Source organism: Eurosta solidaginis, chromosome 5 (genome assembly GCF_040869045.1).
Source record: "Eurosta solidaginis isolate ZX-2024a chromosome 5, ASM4086904v1, whole genome shotgun sequence".
In the NCBI taxonomy this organism is placed as follows: domain Eukaryota; kingdom Metazoa; phylum Arthropoda; class Insecta; order Diptera; family Tephritidae; genus Eurosta; species Eurosta solidaginis.
The window spans coordinates 7,094,085-7,111,081 of NC_090323.1; the positions used below are offsets into that span (position 1 = coordinate 7,094,085).

Here is a 16,997-nt window from a genome sequence, read left to right on the forward strand (position 1 = left end):
ATGTATCAGTTTGTTGTTCTTTATATAAAGTTTCTAAATTTATATCTTGAGTTGAAATTGCATTTATTTCTGGAATACGGGAAAGTGTGTCGGCAACTATGTTGTCTTTTCCACGTATATATTGAATATCATTTGTAAATTGAGCAATATATTCAAGGTGACGTAGTTGACGAGGAGATCTATCTACTTTAGAATTTAGAACATGAATTAAAGGTTTATGATCAGTATAAATTGTAAAAGTTCTACCTTCAAGAAAATGTTTAAAATGTTTAATTGAATTATAAATTGCCAAAAGTTCACGATCAAATGTTGAATATTTAGTTTCTGTTGTAGTTAATTTTCTTGAAAAATAAGCTAAGGGTTCTAGTATATTATTGCTAGTTTGTTGAAGAACTGCTCCAATAGCAACATTTGATGCATCTACTGCTAATGATAAAGTACCATTTTTGTCGAAATGTGTAAGTAAAGTATTTTTAGCAAAACGTTTTTTAACATTTTCGAAAGCTGTTGTGGTTTCATTTGTCCAATTTAATTGTTTGAGTTTGTTTTTAATTGCATGTGTTAACATTTCATGCAGAGGACTAAGTTCTGTTGCTAACATTTTAATATATCTGTGATAGTAATTTATCATACCTAAAAATTTTTGTAATTTATTTATAGAAATTGGTTTTTCAAAATTTGCTATGATTTCAATTCTATCTAAAGATGGTTTAATACCTTCGCCTGAAATTTCGTAACTTAAAAAATTTAATTTATTTACACCGAGAGTACATTTTGAAGGTTTGATATTTAAATTATATTCTTCAAGTCTTTTGAAAACTGATTTTAAATGATTTATATGTTGATCTTCATTATCACTGGCAATAAGAATGTCATCAATGTATGTAAATACAAAATCGAAATCAGAAAATACTTCATTAATAAAGCGTTGGAAAGTTTGAGCACTGTTTCGTAAACCGAAAGGCATTCTTACGAATTCAAACATTCCAAAAGGGGTAGTTATTGCAGTTTTATGAATGTCTTCTTCTGCCATTGGAATTTGGTGGTAAGCACGCACAAGATCAATTTTGGAAAAAAATTGTTTGTTTTTTAAATCAATTGTTAAATCGTGAATATGTGGTAAAGGATACCGATCTGGTGTAGTAATAAAATTAAGTCTTCGATAGTCTCCGCAAGGTCTCCAATCATTTGGTTCTTTTTTAGGAACGAGATGAAGTGGAGATGCAATAGGAGAATTTGAGGGTCTGCATATACCCGTTTTAACTAAAAATTCAAATTCAGCTTTAGCAATTTTAAGTTTGATTGGATCAAGACGTCTGGGTTTCGAAAATGGTAAAATACCTTTTGTTTCTACCCTGTGAACCGTATGGTGTTTAACTTTTTTAGTATAATCTGGTTCACAGGTAATAGATTGAAATTCATTAAGTAATTTTGAAAACTTATTTTCGACAATAGGAATTTTGAGTGAGAAAATATCAGAAAATCCAGAAGATCCAGTAACTTTAATTTTTGTAGTAGAATCCATTATTTCTTTTTTTTTAATATTGACAATAATTCCGAATTTTTCTAAAAAGTTTGCTCCTAAAATTGGTGTATCAATATTCGCAATAATGAATGGAAATTCAAAATCTCTTCTTAAACCTAAATCAATTTTAAGTAGTTTTGTACCGAAAGTTTCAATTGAAGAACCGTTTGCTGCGGTCAAAGTAAGATCCGAATTTCTTTTATAAATTTTAAATTTAGAAAAAGGAATAACTGATACATCTGCACCTGTATCGATAAGAAAATTAAGTTTATTGAATTTATCAAATATGAATAGGCGACGAGTAGGTTTAATAATAGTTCCATTATCCGTCACCGTAATAATGGATCGTTTCAGTTTAAATTTTGTTCGGAATTTGAATTGTGATTTTGATTAAAATTGCATGGGGGTATACATTTAAGAGCGTTATTCTTAAATTTTTTGTGATACCAACAAATATTTGTTTGTGAAGTAAAATTACGATTGTTTGAAAAATTTCTTGATTTTGAAAAATTTCGAGATTTAAATCTATTTCTATCCTTAGATCTTGAACGGATTTGTAATTGATTAATATCATTAGAAATTTTATTTAAATTTTGAAAAATAGCCGTGGTTAATTCAGTTAAATTTTTAACGCATTGTTCTAAAATATTATTATTTATATTTGAGACTACAGGAGATTTGGAAGAATGACGTTTGTTGATTAAATCAAAAAGTTTGTCAGCTAAAATAATTACTTCATCTTTATTTTGATTGTTACTAGAAGTTAAATGGATTTGTATTTCTTGTGGCAATTTACGAATCCATAATTTGAAAAGTAATTCTTGACTTACAATGGAGTCAGTACCTATAAGTGATTTCATAAATCTGAATAATTCAGATGGTGAACGATCACCAAGTTCAGTTTTTGAAAATAATTGTTCTAATCGTTTTTCTTCGCTAAGAGAAAATCTTTCACATATAATTTTTTTGATTGTATCATATTTATTAAAAAGAGGAGGAGGGTTAAAAACATCTAAAATTTTAGATATAGTATCTCGTTGAAGAGTAATTAGAACATTTTGAAATTTTAAATTATCATCATTGATATTGTTAATTTCAAATTGTCCTTCAACAAGCAAAAACCAGGCATCAGGACAATCTTGCCAAAATTGTGGTAATTTAATAGATTTAGTAGAAGGAAAATTTGTAAAGTTATCTTGTGTTGAAGTATTTTGTGTTGTTTTAGAGATGTTGTTTTGTGTTGTATTAATGTTAGAATTTTGAGTTGTATTGTGAGTCATGATGTTATTTGTATGGTTGATATTTTGATTTTCTGAATTTGTAAAATTACGAGTTCGTATTGGTGAACGTAGAACCATATGAAAAGAAATTTAAATGAAAAATTTGAAAATAAGAAAATATTTAAGAATTTTTTGGAAAGGGAGTTAACAATTTAAATATAATATTTAATTTTATATAAAAAATAAATAAATTTAAATAACTTATATTAAAATTTTTAAGATATAAAAATAATCTTAAAATAAATTTGAAATTTTAATTTAATATTAAAATAAAAATTGTATTTAGAAAAAGTTAAAATTATTTAAAATTTATATTTACGATTTATTACTATGGAAGAGTTGATTGATAAATTTAAATATGCAATGGCTTTAAAATATAATGATGCTCTTATTTGTGTAGAGGACGTTAAAGATCATGAATGGTTCCAATAAACGGTACACTATATGACGATGTTGCTTGTTGAATGTTAAAATACTTGGATATACGAATGAAATGTAGGGAGATGTTAGTGACACTATTTTGTAGATGAAACTTCCTGAGTAATGCTGGATCAATTTTCTACAGCTGTGGTTGTATTTAAAACAGTGACAGTATTGTTTTGATCTGGCATTTATTTTTAAAAATGAGTTTTAGCGTATTTACACTTCTCGTTTTAAGCGTTTTATATTGCGTAACTTAAAAATATGTTGCAATGTGTTGCGAAAAATCACTCAAAAATTAAATTTTTTAATTATTTCACAATTTTTGTTGCATTTTTAACTATTTTATTATTTCTATCAAAGTTATTTTTGTTTAGTTCCAGCGGTTTTTTTATATTCTTTCTTCTATATCACATAACGGTACTCATCCTGTTCGATATTTGTTTTAATTGTTGATTTCTTCTCACTAGTGTTAACAGATGTACCGCACAAATGTTGAGGGTAGATGGATGCGTATTTCATCCTGTTAATTTCGGTTATTGATTTTTTATTTAAATTTTAATGGTTGTTCTTGTTGTATGAAAATGCACTGAATATACTTTTAAAATTTATATTAAACAGCATTCAAGGATGTGATGATTCGGAGCAGGACCGTGTGTACATTTGCTGAAACCGGTAGATAGCTTGTAATTGGTCCAGGTAACTTTAAACAAATTTTCTTTGGTAGCACGTCACTTAGTTGCACTTTTATTTGCGGTATTTTATTGGTCAATAGCTTTGTGATACGTAAAGCGTGACATTCAGTGATTGTATCACATATAGACTTATATAAACATTTAGGTCCGTTGGTAGAATCGCCAATATATTTAGTAATAAGCCAAATATTTATTTTATTTTTAAAAATTTATTTTTGTATATTTTTGAGTTTAAATATTTTCAAACTAATTAGAATTTTCTTTTTTTGAAGTTATTCAAAATTTTAAGTTAACACGAAAACTCAATTAAAATTATTTTAAACATTAAAGTAAAGAGTACAAAGTAGTTAACACTATACTGCCACAAAAAGCTTCACAGTGAAAATAAAACTGCCTTGCAGCTGCCGTTCAGCGAAAAAAGCGAAGACCGCAAATTGGAAGAGAGGCTCCGCCTAAATCTCATCGAAGGTAAATCTTAGCGAGGTTACCCCTAGGCAGTAGGTTTGCAAGGACTCTGTTTTTCTAACATGAAGTTTATAGGTCCCGTTCGGCCAATTATAGGAAAAATTAAAAACAGGAGAAGAACGAAAAATTGAAGAGAAGGTGCGCCTAAATCCCTTCGGAGTAAGTCACTCCAAATTATTTTTACTAGGTCCCAATAACAGGGATGGTAGAGTTCACAAGCTGTACTCCTTTTTTGCTATTCGTCGTATTTGCCGTGTTTTATTCAAATTTTCCCAAGTGAACTTCCTTCGGTTCATGAACCGAACCACCCGCCATTTTGGGGCTTTGAACCGAACCACGTACCGAACCGTTTTTTTTCTTAACTCCAAAAACCGAATCGAAAACCACCAAAAAAAATGGTTCGGTTCAAAATAAAGTTTCAACAAAAATCACATAACTTATTTAATTCACCACTTTTCTTGAAAATAAAACTCTAAGATGAAATTGCATACATTTTTTTACGAACCGGTTCAAGTTTTGCCTGAGTGGTTCGAACCACTGAACCGAACCGCTTCGATTTCGGGCTTATAGCCCTCCTAAGTAGCATTTCCGTCACAGTTTAAGGCCGGGCTTTTGCGTACGACAGCACTAATTTTTTATTATCTAGATAATTTGTAGATTTGGCATTACTTGGCTTTTGCTTACGTATTTGACACCATTGTCTAAAGAAAAGACGCTGTGATCAAATAATTAAAAATTGTACATTAAAACATCTTTATATAAATAAAACAATTCCTTGATCTCAGCATCACTAAATGAAAAAATGTTGTAACTTTTGAATGTGTTCAATGTTACATATTATTTTGCAATCAAAACAAACAAAGATGCAGCGCAAACAGCTGATATGTTAACTAGAGTCTAATTCTGGCAGATCGACGGCTTAAACCCAGTATTAACTTGAGTTGAGCGTATTTTAACTGACAAACTGAGTTCAACTTGTGTTGAAAAACCGAGCGGGAGTGACATTAAAGAATCATACAACTCCTCAAGGTATGATATGAATAACTGATGTTATCTTCTTTTTTTACCAAAATGTGTAGAAGACAACAAATTACAAGTTTTGAGTTAATTTACCGGGAGGAGTTATGAAATGCTTTGTGAAATGAAAAAACAAACAGTTTCTCTCTTTTATTCCAGTTTATTTTGCACGTTACAAGATGTTATTGTACGTTTTATAAGCGGTATCTTGTACTCTTTTTACCTCAGTCGTTTGGCATATTTTATTTTCCAGCGAGCTACTTCGAAATGGACCACTGTATGGCGGTAAGTATTAATGAATGTTGAGTGGCGCAAAGTGGGGAATATTGCAATGCAGCAGCAACAACAAAATCTCATTGTATTATGCTTCGAATGGCGGGGGGATTGTGAGGTTCAGGTAACAGTAGTAAGAGCAAAATGTTGAGCGCCCATTGGGAGAGAGTAAGGTACGTTAGAGACGAATATGGAGGCAACAAATACGATTAGAGCAGTGGCAGTGGCGTTGACAAAACGATTTGACACGCAGTGAGGCATAATAAGCGGACGCGGTAGCAGCGATCAATGCATAAGTAATTATTAAAAAAAACACAAAGTGTAGAAGTTAGAAAAAGAAATACAAATTTAGGTGCAGATAGATGAAAACTAATTTATAAAAATAAACAAAAAATTGTATGTCATCCATCAGCTAGTAGGTAAAGCAGTTAATAACTGGAATTCGTAATCCACTAATCAACAGGCGGTTCCACTGCTAGCAACAACAACATACAACTTGCTGGGGCCATGACAAACTCGACACACAACTAAAATCTAAAAACAATAACAAAGATAAGACAGCAGCAGCGCCATCACTCAGGCGTTTGGAGCAAGAAAACGAGAGTCGCGGGCAGCAGCGCAAACTTAGCAGCGAAAAAAGTAACATTAATGGAGACTGAGACGACGGAGCATGCCCCACACAGTTTAAATATGTGAAATTAGTACAAATCGTGATTTCAACGGTGAACGACAAACGTACGGCGGGCTGCACACAACACGGTGTCGTGGAACGGACGCGCAGGCAACACACAAAGCACAGTGGAGAACAACAACAGAAATACCAAAAAGTATGCGAGCAAGTTAGCTATCAGGCGAATAAGCAAAAAGACGAAAAAGCTAAAAGGCAGGCGAGCGAGCGAGCCCAGCAACCACAAAAGCGGCTGTGTCGGTGAGAAGTAAGCACACAACAAGTAGCTCTGCAGTTAACACGAAGGCAAAGTAAAGGGGAGCACAAAACAACAACTACAACAACAACCCAGTGATCCACACGCCACACAACAAAAACTGCAAACACCTCCAAAAGTGCCAGTGCATGCCAGGCAAGCAGATATTCGGACAATAATCATTCAGTCAAAGCAGGCAGCCAGTTTGCCAGCTAAAATAAAAATATAAAAATATTCCAAAAAAGTGAAATTACAGCTGACGGCTGCACGATACGACGTACGAACCAAACACATATCGCACACACTACATACGAGCGTACAGACTAAACGGGTGACTATTTTAATGCGCGTATTGAGTCGAGTTAGTTTCATTTGGTAGGTAAATCAAGAAAAGAATAAGCGAAGTGGACGACGAAGACTGCAGCACAAGGCGAAGGCAACTCCATAAACACGAAGGTGTGAAATAGCGGTACTTGACACAACTGAAGGCAGCAACAACACGGCTACGCAGGAAGCAAAGCGAATATCCCCTATTCCTACTCCCGACCCCTTGCACCCCCAGCCACTGCCGCCTCCGTCAAAAGAATACCAAAGCAAACCTGAAAAGGAAGAAACAATTGATAAGTATACGTCCTCCACCTCAATTTCAATAAACCCGACGAGTAGACCTTTGCGGCGACGGCGAACGCGGCTCCAGCTGCAACAAACGAATACGATACAGGAAGAATTGCAAGCATCAGCGAAACTAGATAAGCGCAGTAGTGAGGGTAATAAGAACACTTTGAATACAAACTCCAGCACAGAAACTGACAACAACAAAGCCAACGAAACCACCACTATAAGCAACGGTAGTGAGAATAACAGTAAAACACGTGAGGTAGACGGCGTTGGTGACAAAAAGCTTACTAAGGTAAGTCGTGAGGCGGCAGTCGTGAAATTTGGTGTCGGTAGTGTTGTATCAGCGCTGGCGAGAACGAAAAGACAACGCGGTCGAAGGCGGCACATAGCGGTTACGCGCGCATTACACGCTTATAATTTGAGTAAAAAGAAAACGGGTGTTGCTTTAAGAAAAACATCAGCAACCACCACCTGTTCCAGCGAAAAAACTTTTGTAGACAATAGTGAGACACACGAACTAAGCGACGATAGCACAGCAGCGCATACAAACAACAACAAATCTTCTATTACAGCTACAGCTCCAACAGAAGTGATCCCAAAATCATTGACAACGTCGCCCGCAACGGAGTCTCAAACATCCCCCCAAGGGCCGCAGGACCCTCAACTCGAGGCTGACGCTGAGGAGGCGGAGCCGGAGACGACCACCACCGAATCGGCTGTGCGCCCGCTAGAACCAGCAAAAGGCAACAACATTCCCCCGCCACAGTTACGGCGTCGTCGCAAAGCGCGTCTTACTTACAAACGGGCGCCACCGACACCATCGCCGTCCTCCATGTCCTTGTCGGTGGCGGTGCCAGCGCTACATGATGCTAACTTGACGGTAAATAGAGGGGCGGGGGCATCTAATGGTAGTGTAAGTGGCGCAACGGCACTTTCGCCCACTTTCGGTGTAGGCAGTGATTCATTGCCCAGCCCAACAAGCGATCGCGTCGAATGGTCACGTTCCACCATACTTGATTTCATTGAAGATTATCGCATGCATCGCGTGCTATGGGATCCGAATACCAAAGGTTACCACATCAAGCAAACCAAGTATGAGGCACTCAAGCTGTTAGGCAACAAGTATGGCACCGAAATACGTTCAATACGCAGTAAAATAAAAAGTTTACGCTCATCGTTTCATCGCGAACATGGCAAGGTGGTGATTGGTAGGCAAAAAGGTGTCCACTACCAGCCCATGTGGTTTGCATACGATGCCATACGTTTCATACTTGATGGTGAAGGTGGAAGTGGTGGAGGTGCTGTGACATCAGCGCGCAGCCAACACACTCAAGCACCGACGGGTGGCGCGGAAGGCGGCGATGCCGACGAAGTGGAAGAGAAACTCGCTTTGTTACGCGACAATAGCATTGACGTTGTCGGTAGCAGCGGAGGAGGAGATGATGGCGGGGTGGATGAGAGTACTGAGATGGATGATAAATACGCGACAACAATGGAGGCAGCTGTGCGCGCTATACAAGCAGCAGCGTTAGCTGGGGCTCGTGATAGTGGCAGTGGTGGGGGCGGCGCAGCACCAACTGCTGGTAATGGCGCGGCAGTGGCGGGCACCACAGTAGATGAGTTGAAAGCCGAACCACAGGGTACAAATGTAACATCAGCAGCAGCAGTTAATGCTACAAAAACAACCGCAACAACACCACAACCACCAACAACTGTGGTATATGGCATGAAATCATCTGTTGCAGCAGCCGCTGCTGCGGCGGCCGCTATAGTTGCCAATACTAAGCTTTTTAATGCATCTAACGTAACACCAGTGACAACAACCACAACAACAAATGGAACTGCAACAACTGCTGACGACCTGGCCTCCACTACCACAGTGGAGTCTACAGCAGCCACCACAGCTGGCGCTGCTTCAATGACGACAGCTTCGTCTACAACAACAACAACTACAACTGCCTTGTTGCCGCAGAGTGGAAATAGTAGTAGCAAACACAACAATATTAACAGCGCAATGGCCATGATGACAATGACAACGCCAGCGTTAACAATTATCGGCAGCGCTGGCTTGGCAATGGGCCTTGGTGGCCTAGCAACAATGACAACAGCTGGCGGCGCTGGCAGCGTAGGTGTACTTAGCGGCAATGGCGCAACAATTGGTGGCACAACAATGTCACATACATTTTCTAGCGCAACGCCACTCCATCACTGTGCTATCTCCCTACCAGCGGAGCGCGACGATTCGTCAGCAGCAGCGAATAATAATTTGGTGGCGCGTGTAGCTGCAGCTGTGGCCGCAGCAGCAGCGGCAAAAGCCGCAGCCAATGCAAGTCGGAATGTCCCTGCGACAATTGATGAGCAGCAACAACAACAACGAACTGCGGTAAGTGCAAATATAGTTGTGTTGAAAATTTTACCTACTACTTATATAGCTACATAAAGTATTACGAGGGTTGCTTGTTTCAGTTTATTGTATGTGAGGGATTTTGTTGAATTTGGGCTCTTGTATGAAATGGATATGAAAAAGTTGTAAGCCTTAAATTATAAAAGCCAATCACACCACATTTTTCGATTATTCTCTACGCCCCTACAGTCTTATTTTGAGTACATACAAAGATTTTCAAATTACGCGCGTTGAATAACGACAAATATTTCCATTACGTTATGTCAGTTGACGATCTCGCGATATCATATTTGTATTTCCTCTGAAAAGAAAACGAATTTGTACGCTTTACCCGTAATTGAACTAGCTACAGGTACAGTAAGGTAAATGCTCTAAAATTTTACAATTTTTTATTATCATACTAGCAGACCCGGCAGAAGTTGTTCTGCCCTCAATTTGGCCTATCTCCATACATTTTAATAAGCTTTTTCCATCTAACTCTGACCTCCCCCCTCTTCACTTTTTCCTAATCCTTTTACTCACCCCTCCCTACGTCTTTTTCGCTTCATAAATCTCCATCTTAGTCTCATTCTATCTCTTTCTCAGTCTCCTCTCTTTTCTCTTCTCTCAAGTTCTTCTCATTCTTCTTCATCCCTTATTGCCTGTCGCAGAGGGTGGTATGTATTTTCTTCCAGTCCCAGTCCCACTCCGAGTCCTAGTCCCAATCCGAGTTTCGTTCCCGGTCCTAGTCCTAATCCCAGTCCCAGTCCGTCTCTGGTATACTTCGCGGAAAAAAGGATCGTAAATACTAATATAGGCAAATTTATATACCAAATTTCAGGCAAATCGAACAGGACGTATGTAAATAGGTATGTGGGTATTATTAATTCATGTCTTTATTTCGGCTTCGCATGCATACTTATCAGTTTTACCAAGTTGATGCGACTAAATCGAATATCACAATGAAAATTACTTTAGAGCTCTCAACAACAGCTTTCATTTGATATCCAATTTACCCAAACATTCTAGGGGTATCCGGGTCCACGTTTTGGCCTATATCTCGAGACCCTAGTCACCCAGCGTTATAATATATTAGTCTGTACTAAAGCACTCATCAATAGATTTTATTTGATATCCATATTGTATAAACACTGTCTAGGCATTCACGGCCCCACGTTTTGGCCTATATCTCGAAACCATAGTCACCCAGGGGTATAAAAATTACCCTCTACTAAAGCACTAATCAACAGCTTTCATTTGTTATCCATATACTATAAACACATTCTAGGGGTACCCGGGTCCACGTTTAGGCCTATATCGCAACCAAACCTATGTAGTAACCACCCGCGTGAGGTATACGCAACTTGTGTGAAAGTTTGAACAAAATCGATCTCTTCAAACACCGGCGACCAACTAACACACATTTTAGCCTTTCTTTATATATATACAGATTTTTATTTTTCACACTTCACTATAATATTAAAACGAAATGCAGATTTTCGTTGCTTTTTAAATTCGACTTAAAAATTGCACATGGAACAACTAAAGACTCTCCTGAATGTTATAGTACCTCTAAATCTCGGGCTCCCTCAGAAACCCCGGGCTCGGGGCTAATGCCCCCACCCCACCCACCTTTTGGCGGGCCTGGTGATGTGCTATACTTGATATCATTCGCTATAATATTTTTTTATTAATAAGCACATTGTTTAATTCAACACCAACCAATTACACGGAAGTATATCCGCACCACCTGATAATATAAGCGCCGGTGCGTATACGTAACATTTTATTATTACGTATAAACATATAAAAAAATTGCAATAAAATAATATGGCGACTATAAACTGAGATATAACCTATCCTATATTTCAAGTTAGATCAAACTACACACGGGGCGCAAAACAGATACAAAATCGGTTCAGTAGTTTAGGAGTACATCGCGGACAAATAATGTTATACGTAATTTTTATATATATAAAGAAGATAATAAGCGGCCACCGTGGTGTGATGGGTAGCGTGCTCCGCCTATCACACCGTATGCCCTGGGTTCAACTCCCGGACAAAGCAACATCAAAATTTTAGAAATAAGATTTTTCAATTAGAAGAAAATTTTTCTAAGCGGGGTCGCCCCTCGGCAGTGTTTGGCAAGCACTCCGGGTGTATTTCTGCCATGAAAAGCTCTCAGTGAAAACTCATCTGCTTTGCAGATGCCGTTCGGAGTCGGCATAAAACATGTAGGTCCCGTCCGGCCAATTTGTAGGGAAAATCAAGAGGAGCACGACGCAAATTGGAAGAGAAGCTCGGCCTTAGATCTCTTCGGAGGTTATCGCGCCTTACATTTATTTTTTTAATAACTAAACTTCTTTGAACAGGCCCAACCTAGGAAAAACTAGATAACGCCTATATATGTATGTATGTAGGAATCGCTAGCAGGGCCCAACCGTTGAAGGCATTTACAAACTACCAAGGCTCGCCTAGGCTTCTATGGAATGGACCAACCTATGATAAGCTAGGCAGTACCTAGATAGACAACTCTAGCTAGGGTCAATCGTAAAAAGTGCTAACTAAAAGAACTAAGCTGACAATGTCAACTCACAAATCAATCTTTGAGTTGAAGGTGTCCAACTCACCACTTTTCGATTATTTTTGGGACGGAACGCATTTTTTGTGTGCAGGTATCGAAATTATCCATTCTCCTTTTTGTCGGTGTATATCGTCTCGCTCAGGAACAGAGCCCCTATTAGAGAACTCAATTGGCATACGCAGAACGCATCTGGAAATTAGTTTTATAAGGAAAATGAATAAAAAAAATTTCTTCAAATAAAAGAACTTCAAGTTTGGCTTGGAGTGGAAAAAGAAAAAAATTGTTTCAGCGTTTTCTTATGATCTGGATACCGCGCTTTACTGGTGACATTTTCTTCACGGATGGCTATGACTTATTCCCATTCAAATTGCACAATCTTAAAACTTATATAGCGACCCTCGTATTTATTTAATGATAATAATATGTGTCAACGTATTAACAATTATATATGTTGGTATATTCGCTAATGTGTTAATGGTTGAATTGTTGTTGGTAGGGCGCGAGGGTGGCGGTTCGCGGCTCGCGGTGGTAGCAATAAATATTTTAACTGCTGGTGTCACGCTGCTGTCGCTTTTTAAATGTTCGTACTCCGCCGCTGCTGCGGGGTGTTTTTTTTTTTTTTTTGCTATCGTTATTTCATTTTTATTTCGCTGTTTTTTTAATTATTTTCCTTCTTTTTTATTATTCGCTTTAGCTATCTCGCATTTACTTTCGTCAGCATGTTTGTATGCCTGCGCATACTTACCTACATATACCTTTATAGTTGTTGTTGCTGTTGTATTAGTGGTTTGACTTCTTCGCATTATGCTGATGAGCACAGCGCCCAAAAGGTGTGAGTTAGCTGCGTTTGCATATGCATGTATGGATGTGTGCACGTGAGTTTGCTTTGTACATTGATAGGTACTTTCGCGTTAAATTGAGTGCTCGGAGCGCTGCAATGTTGGAGCTTGGAGCTCTCTGTCAATACAGCTGCTGCTTTTCAGTGCCATATGATTTCATTTGTTGCATTTTTTGTTGTGTTAACTTTTGCTATAGAATACATCCATTGCGAGGCGTAATTTAGCGGCATATTACTGACCCAGTGGGAAAGGGTGATTTCACCCCGACGAAGTTTGTAAGTAGGCCGATAAACAAACTACTATAAACAAACACTATGGACTCATTCAGAGTATGTGCTAACTCAACCTATCCTAACTTATTTGCTATCAGAACTTAAAGAAATATATATTTTAAAAGTTTTCGAATCGCATTTTCAAGTACATACCGCCTTGCAAGTTTTGCTACTATGTCGCAAATGATTAGATAAGTGGTTATGTAAGAGTTGAGTATGATACAGTACCCAGACCGTACCACTGTCTATGAGCAAGTAATGTTCATTTCCTAAGGTGGGACTCAAATAGGCACATTAAACATACTAAAAGTAGGCAAATAAACTAAAGTACTCACGAGAGATGATGAGATATAGCCTGATAACATTCTTTTAACGAAAAAGAGATAGTTAGCTTCTTTTCTGAGATGGTTTGGTTCTCCTTCGTCTTCTTCGGGTACATATAAGGAGACTCTCCAAAGTTTTATTGATGTTGATGGTCCTTTGCCAGATACAGATCATATACGTTCTGGAAAATAGCACTATTATAATACTTGTTCTACCATCTCGGGAATCATTTGATATGACCACATTGAACCTTCTATGTAATCCAATCCCCTCCTGTACCTGTTGGTTTGCTCTGCACGCTGGTATATTAGGCCGTGTGCACTCTCGATTTTGACTATTCAGAACTTAAGGAGTAAGTTTATTATTTCCAATGTCCTATATTTATCGCTTAGAATGATTGAAGCATGAAGGACGTGATTTGTTATGTAACGGCCAAAGTTGCCTATATGGCTAAGTCCTTTATAGATAATGAGATTCTTCAAGAAATTTCTATGAAATACTTGCGTGCTTATATAGTTTTCCTACTTATATGTCGACGGCAGAATGGTATATCACCATACCTGGACTGCCGTTTGTAGAACGCCTTATTTCAGATTTTGTTTCGAAAACGCCCTATCTGAGCTCGAATTCAATACATTTGGACTTAAGCTAGGTCATCAATGATAACACGTTTTCAAACCGGTAGTTGAGATTGGGCGATATTCCACTCAGCCGTCGAAGCATGAGACATCCAAATTTCAAAATTATAATATTTTTATCCACGCTGACTAAGCCATCAGGATAAAATCGTTCGTTTTTTAGTGTCAAATTAATCATCTTAATCATTCGAATAGAAAAATTTGTTTAGTTTAATTTAAAAAAAAATTCTAAATTTCGGTTTATATTTTTGGCAAGCTTTTAAACTTTTTCGAAAAATTCAATAACAAAAATGTTCAAATCGAAATATGGCTGGATAAGTGTACCAAATTCATATTGCCTCAAGTATGTAATTCCTACACACCACTTACTGGGTGATTTCCAACGGAACGTGCGCCTTAATGCCTTCGCTGCTGATAAAACGCTCTACGTTGCCACGGACAGCGCTGCTCTAACTGCAACGGTTGGTGATAAGCTCATGGCAGAAAATATGCTTTACAGTGTTTGTATGAGTGTTTGTGCTTAAGCAATTTTTATGTCTGCTTGCGTGTGTGTGTTTCTCTAAGAGTGCGTTTGTATGTATGCCTCTATATATGTATGTGCAAACAATTCTTAGTACTACAATCGTTTTAAAAGCTGATGCAACAAAAGCTATAAAAAAATATACCAAAATGCAACAAAAGCAATAAAAAGCATTGGCATGTGGGTATTACGATTTTGAACTTGTAGTCGCAGTTATATTTACACGTGTGTATAATTGTGTTTTCACAAAAATTTCTTTATATATTAATATGCATGGCATTGTGAGTGCTGCTGCTTATCTTGTTTGTATTATTGTTGTCGTTGTTGTTGCAGCAGCTAAAACATTGTTGCGTGTGTACAAAGTAACAAAGCTTTTTTTTGTAACACTTCGCTTTGCATTTCGTTTTTTGCTGTTAGAGCGAGAGCTTGACAAGTTCGACTGGTTTTTCTTTGTAGGCAAGATCGGCGACGGGTGCCGCGGGCGCTGCCAACTCTCTATCAACAACCGCAACCGATTATGAGGCCGATATACAAAGCTTTTGTTGCAACATCAGCGCAGACGATGTCAAAACAGAAATTGTAAGTTTGATGTTTTGTCGCAGCGATTTCTCTTTTTTTCTGCTGATCTTTGCGTACCTGCAAACCCAGCGATCCCATGACTAATCCATGAATTTCTTATTCTTCCTTTTTTCTCCTTTTTGCTTTTTTTTCTGCGCACAGACCGAAGCTGATGCTGGTGAACTAGTCATGCTTGAACAACAAAGACAACAGCAGCACCAGCAACAACAACAGCTACAACTACAACAACAGCAACAGCTCATCCAGCAACAACAACAAGAACAACATCAGCATCAACATCCACATCAGCGCAGTGTCACACCTCTGACAGCCTCATCTGTCAATTTTTATAAACTACCACCAATGGCCGAATTGCCAATATCTTCCAGTGTTGTAGGTGGACGCAAACGTAAGCTGATGAGTTTGCACGCAGATGTTTTGCCGCCTGCTAAACAGCCTACACTTGCGCTCCAACAACATTTACAACAACACCTCCAAATGCAACAACAAATACAACAGCATCAGCAACAACAAGCACAACAACATTTACAGCAGCAGCAACAACAACAACAGCATCAAGCGCACACGCAACATTCCAACGCACAGGCGAGCTCCAAGCCACCACGCGAACGTGATCTATTGCCAGTTGGTGTTGCTGGTGCGTTAAATTTCGCCGCTGCGGGTCATAGTCACATTAATAATAGTAATAATAGCAATAACAACAACAACAGCTCCAACTCCAACAACACACATGGCAATGGCAACAGTAGCAATTTACACAACCCAAGTACCAGTCAAAATCCAAAGGCTAACACCAACAATAATAATAATAACAACAATGCCAGCAGCAGTAGCAGCAACAGCAACAATGCCAACAACAGCAATACACAACAACAATCTTCTAGCGATGAATATGGGGTATTTGGTGAATATGTTGCAATTACAATACGCAAGCTGAAAACGCCCAAAGCCAAAATTGTCATAAAGCATCTCATTAACAATTTGTTGTATGAGGCAGAGTTGGGCAAATACGATCAGGGTATGCCATCATCCAAAGAACCACCGCAATTGTATAAGATGTGATGTAAGGACGCCAGTTAGGGAGATACGCTGAAGTTGCCTCTAACACCATGGTTCAATGCAAGCAAAGGTTTTGAGTTAAACACAAAAAAAAACATTTAAAATGGAAAATGGGTAAAATGACAAAAGAGTTTGCTAAGAACGAGCACAGCTGTCAGTGATCGCCCAATATCTGGGCACTAGTCATAATTGAAGCAAAGCAATATAAAGCTGTATAAAATAGAGCAAAATTATAAATATGGGTTATTGCATGTCAAATAGTTAAACGATGAGAATCGGTTTAGTTGAATTTTGGTAAAAATTTTTTTGTTATTCAACAAAGATCCGTTGAAAAAAATATTTTTTGTTTAATTTTTCGCATTTAGCAGTTGGAATTCGCGGTTTTGCCAGTTCTTTTGAACAGGAGCCAAAAGAAATTATTCATATACTTCTTTACGTAAATTTTTTAATATATAAAACTTTTTTGTAAAAACAAAATTTTCTTTGTTTTTTTTTTTTAACTTTTTATGCTTTTTAGAGGAATAAAGTTTTTAAGTTTCTAAACTAAAAAAAATTGTGAAAATTTAATTCATATTATTTTTTT

General features: G+C 37.5%; 1 protein-coding gene across 2 annotated transcripts; it reads left to right on the top strand.

Moving 5' to 3' along the window:
- The first annotated feature begins 5,912 nt into the window (after window positions 1–5,912).
- Window positions 5,913–16,741, top strand: Dyro (Dpt-YFP repressor by overexpression). Of its 2 annotated transcripts, XM_067790646.1 has the most exons (3): window positions 5,913–9,599; window positions 15,233–15,355; window positions 15,497–16,741. In XM_067790646.1, exons 1-3 carry the CDS (start codon window positions 8,049–8,051, stop codon window positions 16,415–16,417), a joined length of 2,595 nt encoding a protein of 864 aa, XP_067646747.1. In that variant the 5' UTR covers window positions 5,913–8,048; the 3' UTR covers window positions 16,418–16,741. The 2 variants fall into 2 exon arrangements, with proteins under 2 accessions (XP_067646747.1, XP_067646746.1); XM_067790645.1 differs by lacking the exon at window positions 15,233–15,355 and having other exon boundaries at window positions 7,065–9,599.
- Window positions 16,742–16,997: the final 256 nt, after the last annotated feature.